General features: G+C 45.4%; 1 protein-coding gene across 10 annotated transcripts in view; it reads right to left on the bottom strand.

Moving 5' to 3' along the window:
• PTPN1 (protein tyrosine phosphatase non-receptor type 1) overlaps window positions 1-23,626 on the bottom strand; it is a 65,067-nt gene that overhangs the window by 21,911 nt on the left and 19,530 nt on the right. The window contains exons 1-3 of one of the 10 annotated variants that reach the window (XM_029916753.1): window positions 13,763-13,845; window positions 11,997-12,210; window positions 11,120-11,337 (exon numbers count right to left, since the gene is read on the bottom strand). The exons of 2 other annotated variants lie outside the window; for them this stretch is intronic. In XM_029916753.1, coding sequence (XP_029772613.1) covers window positions 11,120-11,166 — 47 coding nt within the window. In that variant the 5' untranslated portion in view covers window positions 11,167-11,337; window positions 11,997-12,210; window positions 13,763-13,845. Of the gene's footprint in view, window positions 1-1,998; window positions 2,123-11,119; window positions 11,338-11,996; window positions 13,231-13,762; window positions 13,919-22,656; window positions 23,046-23,626 lie in introns of those variants that run through there. 7 more of the 10 variants (XM_029916755.1, XM_029916756.1, XM_029916754.1 and 4 more) reach the window with 7 other exon arrangements.

Raw genomic sequence — 23,626 nt, 5'->3', positions numbered from 1 at the left:
GGAGCACCCAGCACAGCGAAGGCGGGAGTGCCCATCTTCTAGAAGGAACAGCGTGAGGGCCGGCAGGAGCAACAACAGCCAGCTGGGGCACGTGGGTGGGGGGGCAGATCGTGAAGACCCTTGAACGTCATGCCTGGGAGTTCCGTCTGTAACCTTGTGTAAAGCTACAATTATCGAGGGCAGGTAAGATGCACATTTATGCCAACAACTATTCAACTGCTTTCCTAGGAGAGGGTCAGACAAATCCCATTACACCGAATGGGTCAGAAACAGAAAGTGTCCGGGTTAACACCAAGTACCTGGATTACCAGAAGACCCAAAGTATGCCTCCTCGAGACTGATCACAGGCATCTAATTTTGCTTTCCTAAAACACCACTATAATCCCATTTAAAAATCCTTCCTTCTTAATTTGTATTTTATTACTATTAAAAGATAAACTATACAACAATGTAAATGTACTTACTGCCACTGAACCCTGCACCTAATGGTTACTTACAATAGTAAATTCTGTTTTGTACATTTCACTACAATTGAAAAAAAAAAAGACAAACTCACAAGGGAGAACAAGAGAAGACAGCAGCAACAGAATTTTGGAAGCTGGAAATCTTATTAGTCACTGGCAGGTCTGAGAGAGCTCAATGAGAAGCCAGAGATGGAGACAAGCAGAGAACCACCCTGATTTCCAGCACAAGATCCTGCGGAGGCTCAGGAGGGCCGCCTCGGGGTGGAGGAGGGGTTTCGCTGCTGGGCCCGGGCCTGGGGCTGTCTGGGAAGAAAGGGCTCCCCACCACGCCGGCCGCCCCCCTTCCGTGCTGCTGGCTGCTGCGGGGTGGATGCCACCCTGCACCGCAGGGGAACCTCGGGAGAATCATTTTCTGGAGGATGCAAACCAGGAGGCAGAGTGCTTTCTAGGTGATCTGAGCCGACAAGAGGAAGGACCAGAAGATACTATCACCAGGGTACATAACCAAGAACCAATCAACAGCCCAGCTAGAGGAGTCCTGGCTGGAGCAGTGCCGATAAGCCCCCTCCACCTTCCCAGAGCTCTGACTCTGTCTTGTGAGCCCCGACTCTTCATCACACACAACCAGATTCTAAGATATAAGCAAAGTCTCTAATATCAAAGAGATTTACAAGAAAAATAACAGGGGAGAAAAGCCCCTTGGAAGAAATAAACTGCAGAGAAAAGGAGCTTTAAAGAAGAGATTATTAATATACTCAGTTAAGATAAGAAAAGACACTGTATCCATGAACTAAGAACAAGATGTTAGGTAAAGGTAGAAAAAAAATCCTCCCAGAAAGTCCACCACCTAGCCCCCAAAACTCAGACAGAAAACTAGGCAAAACAAAATCTTTAAAAAAAAAAAAGTTGAAGGAAATCTTCAGACCTACCAAGTGCTCATCATAAGGACAGACCTATACAAAGGCACATTAATACATGATTCCAGAATCCCTGTAAGTTCCTAAAAAAGAAAAAATTAATGCACTTTCAAAGGATAAGGTCATCAGAATGGCTTCAGACTTTGCCAGAACACTGAAAGCGAGACAGCAACGGAGCAATGCCTTTAGAATCTGAAGCAAAACGATCTCCAACGTGGAATTCTATATCCAGCCCAACTGTCGCTAAGTGAGGAGGCAGAAGAAAAACACTGCAGAGACCAAGTGCCAAACACCTTACCCCCCACACTCCTGGTCCTCGGCAATCCACTGAGCAGCTCTTCCACCTAAGGGAAGAAATAAACCAAGAGAGAGAAAAATAGAAGCCATAGTAAAGAAGAAAAAAAAACCTGACGCAAGAGCAAAGGCAAACACAATTTCTACAGACTCCATGGAGGGAGGTGTTCCCAGGATGACAAGCATGTACCAGACCTGGCAGCAACAAGGGGGCCCAGACGGGAGCAGTGTGACTCAAGAGACGGAACGTGTCAGCGACATGCCTCTGTCCACCGTGCCCACCATGACTGAATGAAACCACCAGAGAAAAACAAGGAGAAGACCTGAAATCCAGGAAACAGGGAATTCAATCCAGAAGCGCAGAGGACGGTTCCAAGATGACAGCATGTGTGTCAGGTACACAGACCAGCAGTCCTGGAGGAGAACGGAGGTGGCTGGTACAGACGCCTCTAAGACAAAAACTGCAACCAAGAAATCAGCTGAAATTGCTCTGTCCGCTACAGCAGCCACCGCCCGCACCGGCTCCTGAGAGCGCCAGAGAGGGAGCTGAAGTGTAGGGATGCATGTCAGAGTCTGATGACAGGTCTAAAAAAGGAAACTATAATATCTCAAATATTTTCAGTGTATTTATTAAAGTAACATTTTCAAAATACTGGACTTAATGAACTGCAATTAGTCTCATGTGCTTCTTTTTAGCTTTTTGCCACTAGAAAGGGTGAAGTGATACACGCGGGGTGCACTCTTACTGGCCCGCGCTGCCTGGCCTGGTGGAAAACGGTCCCAGAGACTATGAGACATGAAGAATGATCAGGCAGGAGGACTGCCATGCAAATCAAAGCACACAGGGCAAGTATTAACTACGGGGAAACTTTACTTTTTTTATTTTTTAACGTTTATTTATTTTTGAGAGAGAGTCGGAGATACAGCCTGAGTGGGGGAAGGGTGGAGAGAAAGGGAGACACAGAATCTGAAGCAGGCTCCAGGCTCTGAGCTGTCAGGATAGAGCACGGTGCGGGGCTCGAACTCACACACTATAAGATCATGACCTGAGCTGAAGTTGGACGCTCAACTGACTGAGCCCCCCAGGCACCCCTAAAAAGAAACTACAGGACAACGTTATCCGTGACTGTGTGCACAGGCAAATAATGGAAACGAACATAGTTTTAACCAAAAGATGTGAGATACTGGGAGATGGGGAAGGGGACGCCTAGGAGAGGAAAAGCAGAATATATGGCTGTTGAAGAAAATGAAATCCTCCACCGGCGTGAAGGTCTAAATTAATGAATCAGAAAATAAACACTTCCCCTGGAAATATGGAGACATGCACAAATGCGAAGCAGCAGCTCAAGAGCTGAAGATGGTTGTGAGCAGAGACTGCGGTAATGGGCTGCGGTGAGGGGCTGCGGTGAGGGGCTGCGGCGAGGGGCCGCGGGGCGGGGCTGCGGTAACGGGGCTGCGGTGTGGGCGTTTATCAGAGACCCATGCTTCTCAGACCACGTGCAAACTCGACTTGGATTAAAAAACAAACAAAAACCACATTCTGCTATTCTACTTATTTAAAAAGCTGCAAAATGGCTGGGAGGGGTTTTGACTCATGCTACAGATGAACTAATAACTTGAAAAAGCGTGTTTGCAGATGATAAACCGATCCGAGATTAAGCAAAACAATCCAGCAGAATACACCCATCCCATCATTTGTGGAGGAGATTACGCTTGCACGGAAATGCCATGCAACAGAGACAAAGAAATCAAAGGAATAAAAATCTAAGTCTCAAATCTGTTGCTCTATTTCATTGGAAGCATTTAGCAACAGATACGAATTCAGCCCTGGGGGGTGAACAAATTGGGTCAATCCAGCCGGTGAGTCTGAGTAAAGATGGAAGAAATGACCGATACAGTTCCGCCACTGAGCCAACAAATATTCACGCTGCGGAAATACGGCCAAGATAGGAGGAACTGTGGGCAACTGGTTTTATCCAGCCAGAGGATTTTATTAATATATGCTGTTTTGTTGCTTGAGAGAGGGAGAGAAAGTAGAATTTGATGATGTCATTTAGTAAAGATGTTGAGAAAATAAGAGGTATTCATACAATACTTTTTTAAAAACTAATTTTATTTTTTGTTAAAAAAAATTTTTTTATGTCTTTATTTTGAGAGAAAGAGAGACCGAGAGCAAGCGGGGAAGGGGCAGACAGAGAGGGAGACACAGAATCCGAAGCAGGCTCCAGCCTCTGAGCTGTCAGCACAGAGCCGGATGCGGGGCTCGAACCCATGAAACGCGAAATCATGACCTGAGCAGAAGTTGGACGCTCAACCAACTGAGCCACCCAGGTGCCCCTAAAAACTGATTTTAAAATTAAGGTAAATTCATAGAGTGAAATGCACAGATCTTAAGTGCAGTGACTTTTTCTAACCAACTGTAACCCACAAAATACACCCATTTCAGTGTTTCTCTACATTACAGTAGCATATGGGAAACATGTGCAGCTCTGAATACAAGGATTTATAGTTCATTTAATAAAATAAAATGCCAGGGTTACGGTCTTAAACTTGAGGAGTCATAAAGCACCTTAAAACGTTAAAGGTGACTAAGAGAGTGCTTTGGAAGTCAAATGGACTACACCAAAAACCTTCACAGAATTACAGCACAACAAGATCTCTGTAATGTAAAACTGTGGTGAAGCTAAAGCTAACTTTCCAGCAGCCGTCGGAAAAGCAGAACTCTGACCGATGTACAAGTTGAAGGAGACTTCCATCATCAGCATAAAATATCCTTACACCATTTACTATACTGACCAAGAATAAATAATCTAACAAGTGTGTAGAATTTCCACAGAGAAAATTAAATTAAATTAAATTAAATAAATAAAAGCCTTAAGGTGGATGAAAAGAAGATGAATGCCAAGGTAAATGTGGGAGCCAAGTCAAAAGGGAAGTCAAGAACTTGCCATAAAACAGGTTTCCAGAAGCATCCGTTAAAGAGAAATGCCAATACTTCCAAATCAAAGTGTATGTACCTCAGCATTTTAGGGACAGATCTCATTGAATGAGAAATTACAAACAACGTGAAATATACCAATGCAGAGCACATAGATTCTTTACCTACCCTTCCCTCTCCCAGCCAGTTCTTTACTGGCTTTTCAAGAGCCTATTTCCTATTCTTAGTGTAGATTTCAGAAATGTGACAGAATAACACAGCATGTGTAATAGATGTCCGAGGTTCATGATCTCCTAGAGAAAATGTGTATAATGGGTTACTGAAGCAGGCTCAAAGTTGGTCAAAGCTCACAGGTTAACGACTGAAATAACATGGTTTCATTTTATACAGGCACTGGGCACTCAAAATGATCTGAATCATCTCCAAAGTGAACTATTTTCCTGAGAGAAAAAATTAAGTTCTTCCAAAATTATGACTGAGCTGGGCTAGAAAGCTGTGCTACAAATGCTTGATAAAGTATACACGAAACATCTGAACTAGAAATTCTAAAGGAGCCAAGGAAGAGAACGGGACAGAAAGTAACATGACCTGAATCATTTCTAAGGCTAGTTCTTGGTTCCTATCCTGCCCCACTCACTTCACGGGGTAACGGATAACCTCCCAGTGAATACGAGGGCTCCCGTACTTAGAAAGCGCCAGGATCGGGAGGAATTCGGGCCCAGGGTGAATCCGTTTCTGTATGTGCTCAGAAAGCTCGTCGTCCGTTATTCAAACACTTCCCAAATCCAATTAGGTGAAGTAAAACTTGGATGAAAAGCTGACAATTTTTAAGACTTTTTTTTTTTAAACACACAGGCCTAAAAGCCCAGCCTTCCAGAAATATTTTCATGTTTATAGTAAACACATCCGTTGCGTTAAGCATAGCAGGCTTGGTTTTAACACCCTTTGCCTTCAGCCCCACAACCGGGTGTCCCTTACTGGCCCCGTGGTAAAAGGCATTAGTCACTTTTAAACTATTCAGCATGTGACGAGGTAGACAGCGTGGCAGCCACCAGCAGCTGGGGTCCTTGCCTCCCCAGCTCCCCTGGCCCAGAAGACGACTCAGCCGGGTTTCGAGGAGTGAACTGACAAGCGGCTCCAAAGGCTCCCGAAACTCAGAGTCCCTACCTCTGCACCAAACACTTCACCATGGGACAGATAAGTACCTGAAAGGGAGTATGTGTAAGCAAATGTCTGATCCAATCCCATCCTCGATCATCTGTCACAAAATGGAAGTTACTGGAATAATAGTAATTACTATTATTATTTTGCTTTGCAGTTGGGACACAGAGTCTCATGACAAGATAGTACTGAAGAGCAGTTCACTAATGTGTAGACTCAAAGCAGAAAGGCTGAGTTCGTAATGGTGCTGACTGATCTGCTGTGGAAGTCTAAAGGAAGAAACCCCCCAGGAGTACTTGCACTCACCAGAGCTGACGTGAACTACTGAGCCCCTCAGCACCTTCGACAGCCTTTCTCCCCCCACCCCCAGTTTACAAATGGTTGCCGAATTTGATTTTCCGAGCTGTCACCTAGTCCTTTATGGAGGTCCTGCTCTCAGAAACGGACACAGCACGCCTGACTGAAGGGAAATGCTGAAGCGCAGTAAAGGCGGTCATTGAAAACGCAGTAAGTGAGCACACCGGGGTGCGCGCTTCCTGGAACTCGCGCAGCGGCAGCTGAGCAGGGAGATATATATAGAAGCAGGGGGAGGGGTCCTAGTCTAAAATTTTAAACACCACATCTTCAGAGTAACTTGTTGAACAAATCTTGTTAATCATAAATCTCATTATAAAGGAGAACACAAGATTTCTGTTATGACAAAGTATAGTCCTTCTGTATCACTCTAAGAAATATAAAAACCATCCAAGCCAGGGGCTGGCGTTCAAGTCGAAAGCAATACTGTATCCTTTATATATGGAAGTTACTGGAACAATATTATTTACTACAAGAACCTTAGTAAAATATTTTTATATTTACCTTTCTCGAATCAATGTGCAAGAAATCATATACTCGATACTGTTAAATTTGATGAACTAAAATGTTTAGATAATAAAGAGCTTAAATTTTAGCTAACCAATGCCAAGGCTGTTTTGGTTTAGGTTTTAAAATGATTATGCACTGGATAAAGAAAGGTGCTGAAAAGTAAACCCAGCACCTTGGAGAAGGGGAGCCACAGAAAGGAGGGAAAGCCGGTCAGCACGTAAAAGGCAGCAGGGTCTACACAGTCACCCTGCCAACGTCCAAGGCGGTGCGGGGTCATTTCGTATGCTGGTCTGGGGCGAGGTTAAAATAATGCAATCACAAGTCACTAAGAGAACATTTCCTTCTGGGAAATGACCTGGACAAAAGCAGAATCAAATTGCTTCACAACCCCACCCCCACCCCGCCCAGGTGAGGGGCCAAGGGATGGCGGGTACGGAACACCCTCCATGAAGTTGGCAAGGGGAACAATCTGGTGGTGATGGTGGAACCGAATCCACACTCTGATGTAAATCCTCTGCTTGGACCACAAAACAACGGTCAGTCACACAGGAGAGGAGAGCACCAAGGCAGAGCTCGGCTCACACAGAAAGGGACCGGACGCAAAGGAAACAAAAGCCCTCCCGCTCAAGGTGGCCCGTCTCTGAAAAAGAGAAACCGACAAATCGGCTAGAGAACGAATCCATCCCACGTGAGATTTATCATACACCCCGCCAGGCACTTTAAAGGTAAACGTATTCAAGATCGGGGATAAATGAAGGAATCTTTTTTTTTTTTTAAAGATGTCATGAATAAAAAGAGGGAGAGAGAAACCAGAAGAAGTAACAAATGAGAAATCTTGGAAATGAAATTTAAAAACAAAAACAACACACAAAACCTCAATGGAGGGTATAAACACTATACTGAAAACAGTCAGAGGAGAAACAAACTGAAGGCTAGGCGGGAGGAACAGAGCCTGAGAAGCGGGGCACAGGAGGGGCAGTCCGGAGGCGGGGAGAGCGGGCCACAGCGCACACCTGAGCAGCAGTGCATCAGGACCCAGACATGGCAGGGGCAGCGCTAAGCGGCAAACAATGAAGAATAAAGAATCTTTCAGATAAATTATGGTATCTTTGGGAAGCTTAACAAAGTTTAACATTATCACTCAATTTTTAACAACTCGATGGTTACACAGCCATTTAGAGTCAGAGATCTTCAAAGTACAGAAAGGGACCGAGGTCACTGATGATGGCCCTCAGGCATTTACAAGAACAAAGCCACTCTGCAATTCATAGCGATTTCTGATTCTCGAAGGTCTTGTGCAGTTTCAGAACTGAACATTATTTTCCATCTGCAGTAATCGGACTCATTTAGAAATGAAGGATCGTATCTTTAAGAAAACTCTGTGATTGATGGAAGCATACTGGTATGATCTTCTACTACCGAAAAGCTCTGATGCACATAAAATTAATTTCGAAACAGCACTCTGAGTTCATTATAGTAAGCTCCTGCAACCTTTACGCTATTTGTACATGAAGCAGAATCATTAGCAAAGAGGTATAAAAACTGCTTTTTGAAGTGTCACAGACTCTAAACTTCATTTTTACAGTCCTAAGGATACTTTTTTTTTTAAATCACTTATGTTTTCTGTTAAATGTCATGACTTTCACCTTGGGCAGAAATCAATAGGCAGAAAATGAATCAGACTTACAGTAATTGATGTCAACAGAACACACTGGAACCAGTATCTTTTTAAATGCTGAGAACCACAAAGCCATTCCTGTAAGAGAACAGTCTCAAAAACGGAACCTACTTTCGCTTCTGTTTTGTTTACCTTCTGCTTTCCATAAGGACAGTGTGAGTACTTCCCTCAGCCATGGGGCTCTGGCACTCTGCCAGGGGACAGTGCGACAGCTGAGTAAGGACACAAGTAGCTGGCAGACACACAAAAGTGGAAGCTCACACCTTCCCTTACGGGGAGCCAGACTGCCAACCACCAGCTTCCTCCCTCCTTGGTTAATTTCCCCAAGCTCAGTGGTCAGTGGTCACGGGCAGGGACCTCCAGGACCCAGACGGTATTCCTGCTCTGCAATAAGGGAAAACAACGCTGACATGCTCGCCAGGATACTTCCATGGATAGTCGAGGGGTGTGAACAGAAGGAAAGCACAATATCAAAATGAGAATGGCCCTGGCTAAGAATTTCTTTAATATTCCAAGATTCTGTTGCCTTAACCAAGGTTTTTGCATTATCAACTTCAAACAAGTGAATTTTCTGAATACTTTCTGGATGTAATACACTTTTCTAGACACTGCTTACGGGGGCTCAGGGATGAAGAAGGAAGACGTTACCAGTGCCTAAAAGCACTATCAAGTGATTAGTTCTTAGTGAGGCCACAAAAATAAAGCGAGAATTTGGGGAAGAGAGGAGGAAGCAGGTGAAAAAGCTCTTCCGTAGGGCTTTCCAAAGAACTCCGTGCAAGGAGGAAGGAAGCAAGGCTTAGATTCACTGAGTCCCTCCAACTCCTCTAATTATCTCCCGAGCAGGTGCAGGCGGGAAGGGTATAAAGAGGAACCAGAGAGGCAGAAGTCCTGCCATCAGGGTCCTCGCATTCCCCTAGGGCGGACCGCAGATGCTAAATTCTGAGCAAGGGGCTGTCCCAGGAACTCTCAGACACATCCAGGACTGTTCATCGGGGTTACACAGGATTGACGAGAAAAAGGCACATTAAAGCCCCCAAGCAAGTGGACATTATTCTGCCTGCTCCCCCTCCCCACCGTCAGGCTCCAAACACTCTTGGAAAAGGCAGAATGAGCAGTTCAAAAGCGCCTGCCTCTACAGGCACCTGCATCTTTCTTTTTTGCCTCTTCCCATGGATTACAGTTAGGGGGCCAGCACGGAGGCGAGCCCGGGGGCAACACTACCACGCTACAGGTGTCAAGTCCCACGCATCAGACATTACGGTGTCTGACCACCTGGTCTAACCACAGACCCCCCCATTCTTTTGTTGAGACCCTAATCCATGAGTGAAATGCAACCCCACAGACATAAAGCTAATTCAGTATGTTGCTACACAAACAGCAAAGGTTTCCCAAACTTCAGGGCTTTAGGAGAAAATCTCCTCAGGCCAATTTGGAGAGGACTCCCCGACACACACTGAAATCTTCGGTTTGGTGTACGTTCACTATTTACCATGCCAAGCCAGTTCCAAGAGACGAGGTTCCCAGAGACAAAAACCCATGTGAGCCCGTAGCCCGTGGTTTTCTGCTTCTCTATTAAGAAGTCACGTGGTACTCAGGGTTACTTGAAATCACTACCCAAGAAAGCGTATCTGAATGCATCAAGTCAAATAACACCACGGCAATGACTTTACAGCCCCTTTAATGTAGTTATTTTAAAGTCCCTTATTCATTACATCGGCACTGAAACATCGTTAACTGGTGGCACACGTCACAAGCACCTACTCGTAAGCCATCTGGACAGGTAGCAGCACTAGCACCAGATACCATCGCTACGGGCCATAAGAACCCTTGAAGTGTTTTGGAGAAAGGTTCACTCTTTGCCTTGTAAATTCCAGGAGTTTTAACAAATGTACGATGGCACAGACCCACCATTATCACAATATTAAACAGAATATTCTCACTGCCCTAAAATCCCCATGCTCTATCTAGTCATCCGTCCTTCTGTCCCCATAAACCCCCGGCAACCACTGATCAAGTTACTGCCCCATAGTTTTACCTAGTGCAGAAATGTCATATGGTTGGAGTGACATCTAGGTGGCCTTTGTCCACCTTGCTTTATTAGGCTGTCTGTTTTTTAATAGTAGGCAGTGTTCTTTATGTACCCTTGGGGGTCACATAACACTGCAAGTATCTTCCTTTGTAGCAGGTGGCTTTTGCTGTGCGCCAAACCGCCCCAAAACACAGAGGGCTCAGAGGTCAGCCGTTTGAGCTGGGGCGGCTTGTCTCTGTTCCATGTGTCACTGACTGGGCTCGAATATGCACCTGTGGTCAGCTGGTGGCCCAATGGCTTCACTCACATCCACACCTCACGCTTGGTCGGCTGCTGACAAGGGTGATAGAAGTAAGCCACACGTCCTTCATCATTCAATAGGCTAGCAGGAGCTTGTTACCAGGGAAGTGACTGTAGAATTCTCAAAAGCAGCAAGAGAGGGGGAGGCTCAATAGCAAGAACTTCTTCAGGCCTCTGCTTGTGTTATGATCACCAACATTCCATTGGCCACAGCAAGTCACACAGCCAAACACAAATTCAGAAGTTCAAAACTCTGCCTCTTTAGGGGAATCACACTCTGAGGGCCAGATAGGGGTGGGAGGAATTCAGGGCTACTCTTGGAAACAACCCAAGGGTAGCTCTGGAGGAACAGAGAAGTTCTTAAGGTCACTGAAGTTCAATGTATCAATCTTTTCCTTTTTATGGTTTACTTTTTGGGGCTGTCTTGTTTAAGAAATATTGGCCCATCTCAAGCTGACAAATAATTTCTCCTACCTTGTTTTTTGAAAATCAAGTAAAGAAGAAATACGCTGTCCACACATTTCAATTTATATCTTGATTATGCCTCAGAATGTTGGAACGAGACGCGGATAGTGACGTCACAGGTCCCCCTCCAGCAGCCGTCTGCGCGCCCAGGAAGTGCAGCTCTCACTGCAGGTGCTCGGGGTCCACTGGACGAAGCACACACAGTGGTCTGTCCTTTGTCCACCAACCTTTGAGAGTATTAGTGTTTCTCTTATTCATATAACCTCTTTACGTGTTTTATTTTTTTTAATGTTTATTTTAAGAGTGTACGTGCACACACGCACATGAGCAGAAGAGGGGCAGAGAGAGAGGGAGAGAGAATCCCAAGCAGGCTCTGAGCTGTCAGCAAAGAGCTCACTTAGAGACTCAATCACATGCGATCACGACCTGGGCTAAAATCAAGAACTGAACACTTAACCCACTGAGCCACCCAGGCACCCAACCTCTTTACGTATTTTAAAGCCACCAATTCTGTCTGTGCCGGAAACTTTTCCAATTTATCTGTACATTTAAAACCTTCAATGTATGGGAACTAGATTTAAATGTGGGAGGATGATCAGAAAACTGTCAATGTATTAGCAATACTAAAAACCTAGCTACTGCTAGCTGGCAAGGTAATGGTTTGTTGTTTTCTTTTTTTAATTTTCTATTGCTTTCCAATATTTCCGACAGGGAATATGCATTGCCTGTGTAATTAAAAGTTTAAAAGTAGTTTTGCGTTTGTATGCATTCCAATCCATTGACCTTTTCCTGTGCCATTTCCTCTACTGCTCGTAACTGTAGAAAGTCTTTCTTCCTCAATATGGTAATATCACTTTTTTAAAAAAAACATTTAGTCTTAATCTACCTGAAGTTTATCTTCCTGCTACAATTTTCAACTCCAACCAGTCCTGGCCGTTAAACTTCACGCTGGGCTTCTGGGTCAGTGCGCTCACCAGCTGCGCCACATTCCGCACGGTCTCTGCTCTGTATTACCGTGGCTCAAACTGCGTGTTACAGAGAGCGCCGCCTCCCTCGTCCGAAACGCCAACAGTAACAAGACACAGCTGCATCGGATCTCTCTGATTTCGGAATGAACAAATCACTATTTTTCAGAGCTAGATGAACCATTACAATTAGGTAGAGTTCTTCCTTAAAGATGATGATGCAGTGGAGACTCGTTTTTTGCAACTGTTTAGCAAACTAAAACTCAGAAGGAACACAAGAGATTAAAATACAGGGAATTTTTAAAACCTACAACAGTCGTCCTGTGGTTAAGTGAATACTGTTACTTCGTTCCTCTTCTGTAAGGAAAGAATGGACAGATGGCTCTCATATAAAAAATTCCCCGCCCCCCATATTTACCTAGTATGTATGACGGTACATATAAACTTGTATCAAATATAACAATTTTAAAAGTTACATTGTTTCTATTCACCATGTTCATAAGCAATTCTGTTCAAAACAAAACGGCAAAGCACCGGTCACCATGTCAGTTACTGGACTTCTAACTTTGGTCAAAGCAAATTTTGTTTTATTTTATTTTATTAAGTATATTTAATTAAAAACACAACTTTCAGATAATATCCAAGTAGCAATATCTCAACAAATTAAAATAGTACATCTTCCCACCTTTTCAACATAATTCAGTAAGACAAGATTTTTTTTTAAAGGTCTAGCACTTCCTCCCCTCCACTCAAAAGCCTTGGGCTTTTAGGTTTTCCCTTCTTAGAGTTGAATATATAAAAAGCACATTCTCTACACAATGGAAAGAGGCAATAAACCTTTGCTAATAACATATGATCAATTTTTAGAGGCTTTTGAAGGCTGATGGATGCCAAATCCGTCCTCAAGAGGGTTTGCTCAAGATCTCAAGGCCACAACTACAATCATATAGGAACCAAAATCCATACACATATTGCTAGCTACAAACTGGAGTCACTATTATCACATAAATAACTGAAGCTACTGGAGAGGGAATAGTCTTTAAAGATACTACAATTAGCTAGGTACTCTTCCTCACAAAATGCCTAGCAGGAAAATAAATCCTAAGGACCAATGGATCAAAAAATCAGGAAAAATTAAAAAAACTTTAGGGGCACCTGTGTGCCTTGGTTAGTTAAGTGTCCGACTTCGGCTCAGGTCATGATCTTGGGACACATGGGTTTGAACCTCGCATCGGGCTGTGTGCTGACAGCTCAGAGCCTGGGGCCTGCTTTGCATCTGTGTCTCTGTCTCTCTGCCCCTCCCCTCCTCATGCTTTGTCTCTCTCTCTCTCTCTCTCAAAAGTAAACAAACATTTAAAAAATTTTTTAAATAAGAACTTTAGAAGCACTAAATTTAGTGACGTTTTCATATAACAGCAATATATAAACTCAAGCAAATCACTAGCAGAACCTATGTTTCCCTATTGTGTCGAAAAGCAATCTTGGCAAGATTACTGAGTGAAGAGTATTCCCTAAGACATATTCACTAGGCAACAGGATAGTTAAAAAGCCAGAACTGTAAAATTCTTTTAAAGGTAAGTGGCTTTGCCAAACAAATATATTCCTTACAGCAAACTCTTACACAAGATGCCAAAGTCAAGTTTGGAGGACTTGGAGAATCAAGACCACAATATATCCTTGTACATACCAGCCAATGTTTGCCCTTCCATTTCAAGCTGTGCCAAATGCTGTGATGAGGCAGTAGTCGGGTCACGGTCCCCATCCTCAGTGAGTTTCCCACTTGGTGGGGGAAGACCACCTGTGGTCACAATTACTGTAGGAAGTACTGATCAGAGGGGAAAATCTATTCCAAAGGAAAAGGGGAAAGACATCAAGGTTAGCTAATAAAAGCGGGAACAGTAAATTCAGGAGTAACTAACTGCAGAACAGCCACATCTGGTACAGAGGAAAGAGGTCTCCCTGGCTCTGTGGGCCAGTCGCTTCTCCTTGCAGACTGGGACTGGCGTCCATGGAAGGAAATAACCCAGACCGTTATTATAGCCGAGCTGTTTTGCCCAGTCTGTCCCAGCACAGTTGCTTGGAAGGAAACCTTGGCCCTGAGGCCTGGGGCGCAGAGGGACGGCCACTCTGCCTCGCAGCAAGCCAGAAGCTTGGTGCCTGGGCCGCTGCCTCGGCTCCTGTCACCACACCAAGGTCAGAAAGGGGAGTGGGCCTGCACCACATGGCAGCGGCCTGTGCCCCACGTCGTGTGCCTAGGGATGCCCAGGGCACACAGAGCACTTCCTAAACTTCCTGCCTCCATTCACCGGGGCTGGAAAGGCCTTCCGGAAAAGATGGTACAAGAGTTTCTGCCACTCAAAGGAGCAGACACCAGGTCTGGCTTGTCCACCAGCACAGCCCAATCCCTGGAGCAGGGCCCGATAAGGATTTACTAGGGGAGAGGGCGAAGCAGGTCGGGAAGAAGCAAGGGACAGCGATGAATGTGGCATGAAGAAAAGAGCTACAGTGTGAGGACGGCCGCGGAATACAAAGTAACGACTTCAGTAACAAAGTGCTGATGACCCAACTGAGAACTCTGTTCTCTGACCTTCGCAACACAGGGCGCGGGTGATCTTCCAGTAATGAGTAATTTCCTGCTGTGATACCCAGGGAATGGCTGGGTGTGAGAGAAACATTTCTTGGAAGGATGTGCCTCTCCCCCACCCCCACCCCCACCCCTCCTGCAGGCACAACCGTTTTCTGATGGGATACGTCCTGGACCGGCCGCATTCCGGCAGAATGAGCACCCTCCCCTACCAATCTGGGCTGGAGCAGGTCCATGGCTGGGAGAGCGGGAAGGGTTTCACACGGAGCTGCCGAGCCAGGCTCCGGAGGGACTTAGTACAAAGTACTCCCGAATGATGACATACGGGGGCTCTCCACTACCAAGAGCACTCAGGCAGGAGCGGGAGGCACCGTCTTGCCAGCGCCCTGCGCCCACGGAGCATGCGCGGTGACCTGCCCGCCAGAGGCCGCATTCTGAATGTACTTCTAGGCCGACGGGCACCTCGGCCCAGACTCCGGATGGCGTCACCTCCTTTCGCTAACATTTCGTCTTCCTCTCCGAGGCCAAAGGAGAGGTGTTTCCGGCTTCTCTGATCCCTGAGTACTCGATTCTTCTTCTTCTTTAAAGAAAAAGTATGTGTTAGAATGCTAGGATTTACTTCAAAACAAATCAAAGCTAGGAGGGGTTAATGGGGGGGGTGCTCGGATGAAAGAAGATGGGCCCTGAGTTTGTAATTTTTGAAACTAGGCGATGGACACGTAAGGGTTCATTATACTCATCTCTCTAATTCTGTATGTTTAAAAGTTTTCATAAAGGAGAGTCTTAAGACTCAGTTTTTCCAAGTAAGGGGACGACAGGAGGAGATGTAGGTTTCTGGGTGCTCACTCTGGTTTTACCATCTGGGGGGTGGTGGCCCCAGTGACACAGTTTTTCCTCCCTCCTGAGCCCTCCACTAGACACACAGAACAAAAGGGCAGACGGCTAACTTGGAAAACTACAACAGAACCAGGGACAAGGCACCCTCACGATCCTGGAAGTACAAGGGCGTGGGCACAAGACACCCATGGAGAGCCACGTGGCACAGCATCTGTGTGGGAGGAAGGAGAATCAAGACCCCAGGGGGCTCTGACCACTCGGGCATCAGTGGGATCCCAAGTCGCCAGCAGGTGCTTGTTGCAAAGTGTGACAGCCCAACGGGAACAAATTCTGCAGGCTCCGATTCCCAGGCCGTGCCAGCTCTCCCCCCGCCCAAGGTGCTGGGGCGCTCCAGGCCCCACAGACTCTCAGCACTGAGCACAGAAAGGTCCCTCTAGGACAAAGCCCTGCACTGAGGAGAAACGTCTAGGACCAGAACAAACTGAGCAAGATAGGGGCAAAAGCGGCTAAGGAATGAGATGAAATAAGCCAGAGGGGGAAGAACAGGGGAAGCAGATCTTAGAAAGTACTAGGTCGCATTAAAAGAACTTTGCAAAGACACCTGAAGAGGGAGCCGGAGAGCCCTGAGCTAGACTCCCTTCGGACTCACCCCTTCCTTCCTCAAACTACAAGGAAACTGGTTCACTTAAAAATGATCTGAAGACCAGGGGCAGCTGAGCTCCACGCACAGCACTCTCAAACCACAGAGAGTAAGGGACACGGCCGTCCCTCTACGGAAAATAAAAGCCAGCCAGACAGGTGCCCGAGACAGATGAAAACCAAGCCAACAAGCTAAGAGAGGCTAGGGAAGTGTAGAAGCGACAGAGGAACAATACAGACGAGAATGAGAAATCAAAGATTAAGGTGGCTGGAAAGAAGAATGCTTTGAAAAGAGAAGTAAAAGAAATAAAGAATTAAAAATGAAGGAAAAACTGGGGCGCCCAGGTGGCTCAGTCAGTTAAGCGTCCAGCTCCGGCTCAGGTCATGATCTCGCGGTTCGTGGGTTCGAGCCCAGTGTCAGGCTCTGTGCTGACAGCTCAGAGCCTGGAACCTGCTTCAGATTCTGTGTCTCCCTCTCTCTCTGACCCTCCCCTGCTCGCACTGTCTCTCTCTGTCTCTCAAAAATAAAAACACTGAAAAAAATTTTTTTAATGAAAGAAAAACATATTTTCAGAAATGAAGACAAAACGAGGATCACGAGAGCAAATAAACGTGTATCGCCTTAAAAGAAAACTCAGGAGGACTTAAATACAATGTTTTAAAGAAATAATAAGAAATAGGTTCACTGTATGATTATTATAATTTTTTCTGTAGAACTTTTTGAAATAAAAATAAAAAAATTTTAAATTATATATAATACTTTTTTAAAAAGTAATCTCTACCCCAATGCAAGGCTTAAACTCATGACCCTGAGATCGACTCACATACTCAACTGACTGATCCAGCCAGGAGCCCCAATAATTTTTTATTTTTTAAATAAATGAAGAAAGATTTTTAAATTTTTTTGACAGAGAGTGAAAGAAACAGATGATAGGCAAAGAAGATCAAACAAAGGTGTAACAGGCTGAGTCCCTAAAAAAAGAAACCAAAGCAATGTAACAAAAGAAATACTGAAAACCCTAATTCAAGACTTTTCTAAGGTTAAAAAAAAAAGGTTTGAAACCATACACTGAAAGAATACACTGATTTTTGGAGAAGAATGACTGAAAATAGCTACCACCATGGCATGACTTAATAAATGAATCAGACTTTGAAATAAAAGGTTAAAAAAATCCTTTGAGAATCTAGCAAAACGACCCAGTTACTTTTAAAGGAAGGATAATGAGGTTGTCAAACATCCACAGCGATGCTTGCCCCAGAAGATAATGGAGTAACACATTTAAATTATGTAAGGAAATAAAGTGTGATCAGGGATTTTTATATTCCAACAAGGTGGCCTTCAAGTACCACGGCTGCAGACATATTGTTAAGAACACACACCATTAATTCCATAAACTTTTCCTGAGGAATCTGGTAGAGAATGGGCATCTGGCCACCAGAAGGAGGAGGGTGGCCTGGGGAAGAACCGACAGTGAGCACGACTACTAAGTTCCAGACACAAGGACAGTGCTAACGGAGACCTTGTACTGTGTAGAGAATATGTATCGAAAGGGAATGTGGGAGGCAGAACAGAAGAGTTATCTTTTATTTTATGTTTTTACATTTATTTTTGAGACAGAGACAGCGTGTGAGCGGGGGATGGGCAGAGAGAGGAGACACAGAATCCAAAGGAGGCACCAGGTTCCGATGTGTCAGCACAGAGCCCGAAACGAGGCTCGAACTCACGAACCGTGAGATCATGACCTGAGTCGAAGTCAGACACGCAACCAACTGAGCCACCCAGGTGCCCCAGGAAGATTTTTTTTATCTGCTGATCAGTTTTATGGATATCCAGGGAGGATCTTCAAATATCGACTGAGAGCACCTCAAATCAGATGCTGGGGTTCAAGAAGGAAGAGAAGAATAAACGACGCCTATGAAATGCCAGTACTGCTCACAGAAGGGAAACAGCCAACCCTGGGGGCACTAAGGGTACATAATAAAGATATCGGTATAGAAGGAATCACTAGAAAATACAAACATTCTTAAATACCAGAAGACTTACCCATTTATAAAGTCCCTTTTCAAAAATTATTAAAAACACATGTCCAGAGAGTACAAAGATACAATGAAAAACCTTAACCAAGGTTTACAATCTACTAGTGTCTACTTTTCCAAACTTCTTCAAATGCATGCAAGCATAAATCATGAATTCTTACTGCTGGTTTTTACCCAGACTTACACGATACACGTGATCTTATAATCTTGTAATTCAGCCATCTAACGTGCGTTCATTGACTCATTTTTTTTTAAACTGCATTTTCTAGGCATATCGGTCACATTAGCAAGTAGACTAAATCTGCTTCTCCCAATATTTCCACAATTATTTAATTTTCTTGTCTTATCACTTTATCTAGAACCTCCAAAACAAGGTCCAACAAGAGCTGGATTGATTAAAAAAATAACTTCAGCATTATTTTAGCAGGTTTGAGATAGAGGTTCCCGTGTCTCAGCACCTTTCTTCTATTCTCATGTTTCACATTTGAATTGAGAAGAGCTGCTGAACAAGGCCAGCTAGAATTCAAAGTTCCTTTTCCCCAGGGAGAGCCCAGCCTCCAGGGAGAGCCCAGCCTCCACGGAGAGATGCTGCTCTGGACAGAAAGAGCTCTCTGCCTTCTCTCCCTGCCTGGACTCTAACCTCACAATCATACTAACTGGTTTTTCTCCTCAGGCCTTTCCCGCTTGCCTGGATAAAGACACTTGTGGCCGTAATCTGGCCGTTATCTCCTGCTCTTACATTTCCTGAGTCAAACTATCTGCCCAAGGTGCTTCCGAGCGAGCCTGTGCAACTGGACAGGCGGCATCAACCATCCCGATGGCTTCGCTCCTGCTCTCTTCTTGCTTTCTGAACACAGTCACTAAAACAACTTGCTCTTCACTGTCTACTGGTTCCTTTTTCCACCCCACCATTGAAGAATTCTCATTTAGAAAATCTAAGCAACGCTGAAACCCAGATCACATGTGAAAATCCTAGGACCACTGGAAATCAACTGCCCGTAAGTGTCGCAACCCGGGTGGTGCGTATCTTCTGGGTGATCTGTCCCACGGAGCAGCAGTCAGGGTGATCTGTGACCACCAGAGAATACGCACGCGAGAGCAAGAGCAGAGACCGCAAAGCCTCCTTTGTTACTGGCACTTTCCCTATGTGTTTTCTCTTCTTACACCACTGTTTCTTTTTTTAATTTTTTAATCACAGGCAACTTGACACGTCTATTGGTGCTGGGTCTTTTTCAGACTTGCTGATACTTTAGTCCATTCTGAATGGCACCGAATGGTTCTCTCTTGGTCAGAAACAATCCACAGTATCTTTCAGCAGCAGCTCAGAAACTGTAAGCTAGCCTAACAGTCTATGAACAGTCAGAAGGCTAGTTAAGTATGTTCAGATTGACAATTCTGTTTTCAATCTATTTATTTCTCTTACACGTAGCTGTTCTCTTAAACAGGTTTAGAGAAAACACATGGGCAGGACAGGGATATAAGGTTAGAGGAAGGGATGCTCTTAAAGGGCAGAAGAAAAAAACTACAATTAAACCATCAAAAATAGCTTTACTAACGCAAGAGTCTATGGAAAACAAACAACACACACGAGTACAAGTAAAACAGGAAATCTGAGTAAGATGGGCACACTGCATCAATGTCACCACCCTGCTGGCTGTGACACAGTTTTGCATGACGTTATCTTTCAGGGGTAGGGGAGGCACTGGACAAAGTGTACAAGATGTTCTGTATTATCTCTCAAAACGGCACATGAATCTGCAATTATCTCCATAAAAATTGTAATGAAAAATATGACTGACGGGGCGTCTGGCTGGCTCAGTCCGTAGAGCATGTGACTCTTGATCTCAGGGTTTTAAGTTCGAGCTCCATGTTGGATGTAGAGATCACTAAGAAATAAAAATCTTAAAAAAAAAAAAAACCTGGAAGAATGCAGACAAAACGTTTATAGTACTTATATTGTTCGGTGATAAGAAAAAAAATTTTTCTTTTGTTTCCCATAATAAACATGTAACTTTATAATGAAAGCTAGTATAAATTAGAAATATAATCATTCTTAACAAAGTTAAAAGGATACAATCAAAACTTCAGACATTTAAAAAATACTTTATAGGGCGCCTGGGTGGCTCTGTCGGTTAAACGTCTGACTTCGGCTCAGGTCATGATTTCCCGGTTTGTGAGTTTGAGTCCCGTGTCGGGCTCTGTGCTGACAGTTCAGAGCCTGGAACCTGCTTCCGATCCTGTGTCTCCCTCTCTCCGCCCCTCCCTTGCCTGTGCACGCACACGCGCTCTCTCTCTCTCTCTCAAAAATAAACATTAAAAAAAAGTTTTTCAAAATATGTTATAAAATCTCAAGGACTAGGAGTAAAGTGAATATAAGACTTCACAGGTCGCAGGATTCTAATATGAAACAAATCCTTACTTTTAAAAATCTGTATAATCAAAAAGACTTTCCAGCAATAAACGAACCTCCGTGAGTCATCATCTCAGGAGAGGACGCACTCTACAGAGGCCGACACTGGCCACACACGCCGTCCCCACGTCCTTGAAAACGGCAAAGCCACTTCTAACCAAAGGGCTCACCACTCCTTCCTTGAGGCCTCACTTAAGCATTCAGTGGCCCCTTCAAAGCAGCTTGAGCCCAATCCTCCGGCCTCTCCTGGCACCTATTTTCCTCTCACGCACTTCCTCCGCAAGACCAACCGCTGGTGTGGCTGTTACAGGCCGTCCACCCGCTGTGAGCATGAAGAAGACCGCGGGTCCGTGTTCCTGATCGCTCCTGTCCTCGTCAGCGCCTGGCACACCGCCTGGCACCGGGAGCTGCCCAACTAAGTTGTGATGAGTTACGTGCCAACATGGCTTACATAAGTTTACAGAAGACCATCGTACAGGGAAATGAGAGGACGCTTCTGCTCAGGAAGAATCATTAGGGAGAGTAGCCGTAAGTGCAGAGTCCTTCGTACGGTTTATTTAATTCCACAAACACTTCCGAACGGCATCTAAATTCTATAGTTAGCAAGACGCAAAACTGCATGCAAGTAAGATTAACCTTGGAAAAAATGCCTTCAACTGCCAGCACAGAGGAGCTGGGTATTGGAAGGCCCAGATCTTAACCTCTTTGGTTTCTCTTTCAACTGTGGCCTCTCCTTCCCTACAGAGGATATCAAGGTGCGGTCTGATAGGACAATGTAGTATTTAAAGGAATTTCTCGCTCTCTTTCTTCTTTCCCGTGCGGGTGGGGGGAGAGCACTCTGTACAGTCTATCCGAGGAAGGTTAAATGTGTGTGCGATACAGGCCCCCGGGGCGACGGGGCCGCGTGCTACAGGACCTGAGGTGCGGCGGACACAAAGATGTGAAAGCCTCCATCCCATACTCTTCGAGGGTTCACACGCTAGCTGAGGAGAAAGTAAATATGCATGAGGAACAAGAACATTACTTCATATAAAATGTTGCTAAGTATAACAGGGAACAGCACGCTGCAAACAAATGCTATGTGACACATCAGAAGGAGATGAAGTTTGTTTAGTGGCTTTCCTCTGCAACCAAATCCTGAATTTCCCCTAGGCAGCGGCGCCTGGGGGCTCAGCCGGTTAAGCATCCGACTTTGGCTCAGGTCATGAACTTGCGGTTCGGGAGTTCGAGCCCCATGTCGGGCTCTGTGGACAGCTCAGAGCCTGGAGCCTGCTTCAGATTCTGTGTCTCCTTCTCTCTGCCCTTCCCCTGCTCATGCTCTGTCTCTCTCTCAAAAATAAACAAATAAATAAACATTAAAAAAATTTTTTTGACTTCCCCCTAGGCAGAGGATTCCTCAGATGGGCCCCGACAAAGAGTGCAAGAAACCAGCTGAAGGCAGAGAGGCAGAGGGCAGAGACCAGGCGGGCCTGGATGCCATCAAGGGAAGCGATGAGGAGAAGCAAGAGCAGATCAGACACACGTTTTAGAATGAAGGCGGAGGGGGCGCCTGGGTGGCCCAGTCAGTTGAGTGTCCAATCTTGGCTCAGGTCATGACCTTCCATTTTGTGGGTTTGAGCCCCGTGTCGGGCTCTGTGCTGACAGCTCAGCGCCTGGAGCCTGCTTCTGATTCTGTGTCTCCCTCTCTCTCTCTCTGCCCCCAACCCCACTCATGCTCTCTATTTCTCTCAAAAATAAATAAACACTAAAAAAAATAGAAAAAAGAATGAAGGTGGAGTGCTGGGCAATCAGCTGGATATAAGGGAAAGTCAGAGAGCTGGAGATTAGGTTGTGAGTTAGAGCAACTAAGGATAGAGACTTGTAAGTAGAAGCATCCACTGATTTGATAATTGCCCAATGGATTTCTCACTGCAAAAGACTGCATAGTGCTTAAAAAAAAATCAAGCTTATTAGACAAGATAAAGCAGTGGTTCCATATCACAAAACCTAGCCTCAAAAAGCACACAAACGTCTACAGAAACGTACTGAACACAAGAAGAGTTAGAAAATGTATAAAATCTTAGCGATAACTCACGGATATATTTTAGAAGAATGCAGCATAATTTGCACAGGTAGAAAAAAGACTTGAGTGCTTGAGTGATTTTTCTGGCAAAAATAATTACACATTTTCGGAACTGCCAGTAAATTAGAGAGAGAAAAATATAAAGTCTCATTTAGATAAAATTTGCTAAAAGCAAGATGTTCTATTTAAGGTGACAGCTTCTAAGACCAGACAGCCTCCTCCCCGTCCCCCTCTTCTCTGCTCATGACAATTAAGGTGGGGAAATGCCAGAAACTTCCACCACACGGCATCAGAATGCGCTCAGGGCACAATCTGCAGTTCTGGGGCGCAGCCACGTTCCCCCTGCGGCTCCACCTGGCCCATCGTCTTGATCCCAGTGACGCCAGACTGCACCTTGCAGAAGTGGTACATCAGACCGACCTTCTGGGTGTGCGCGGGGCCCCTCTCCGCTGAGAAGGGAAACAGCAGCCTTCCAGTCAGGGACAAAACGCTGTGTGTGAGTGAGCAGGGCGGCTCCAGCTCTGGTCTCCATAAGCCCGTTTAGAAGTGGGAGCTGCTAAAGGGGAGCACTCGGGCTCACCCGCGCCATCAGACACCAGCCAAACCCCTGGCATTCTGGTAGTGTTTGGTTGGGGACAAAAGTGAGGTGTAGGCTGAGTGGCGACGGGTTCAGTCAGGGTGGGGGGAGGGATGTCTGCAGAAGAGGAGAGCCCTTGAGCAAATGCCAGGGCCGGGCCCTCCCATGCCATTCAGTCCTTCCCTAGGTCTGGTCTGCTACACCGCCTTATGCTGCCAGTCCCTGCCCCAAAACATCGAATGTCTCTGTACCCCAGGAAACACCCAAGCCCTAGGAGACCCTGGACAAGGGGCAACTGGGGGGCTCAGTCGGAGAAGCGTCCAACTTGGTTTCGGCTCAGGTCATGATCTCGCAGTTCATGGGTTAAGCCCCACGTCGGGCCCTGTGCTGACAGCATGGAGCCTG

The sequence above is a fragment of the Suricata suricatta genome, chromosome 12 (genome assembly GCF_006229205.1).
Source record: "Suricata suricatta isolate VVHF042 chromosome 12, meerkat_22Aug2017_6uvM2_HiC, whole genome shotgun sequence".
Classification (NCBI taxonomy): domain Eukaryota; kingdom Metazoa; phylum Chordata; class Mammalia; order Carnivora; family Herpestidae; genus Suricata; species Suricata suricatta.
The sequence above is the reverse complement of the archived record's forward strand: the minus strand, read 5'-3'. Positions and strand labels throughout refer to the sequence as shown.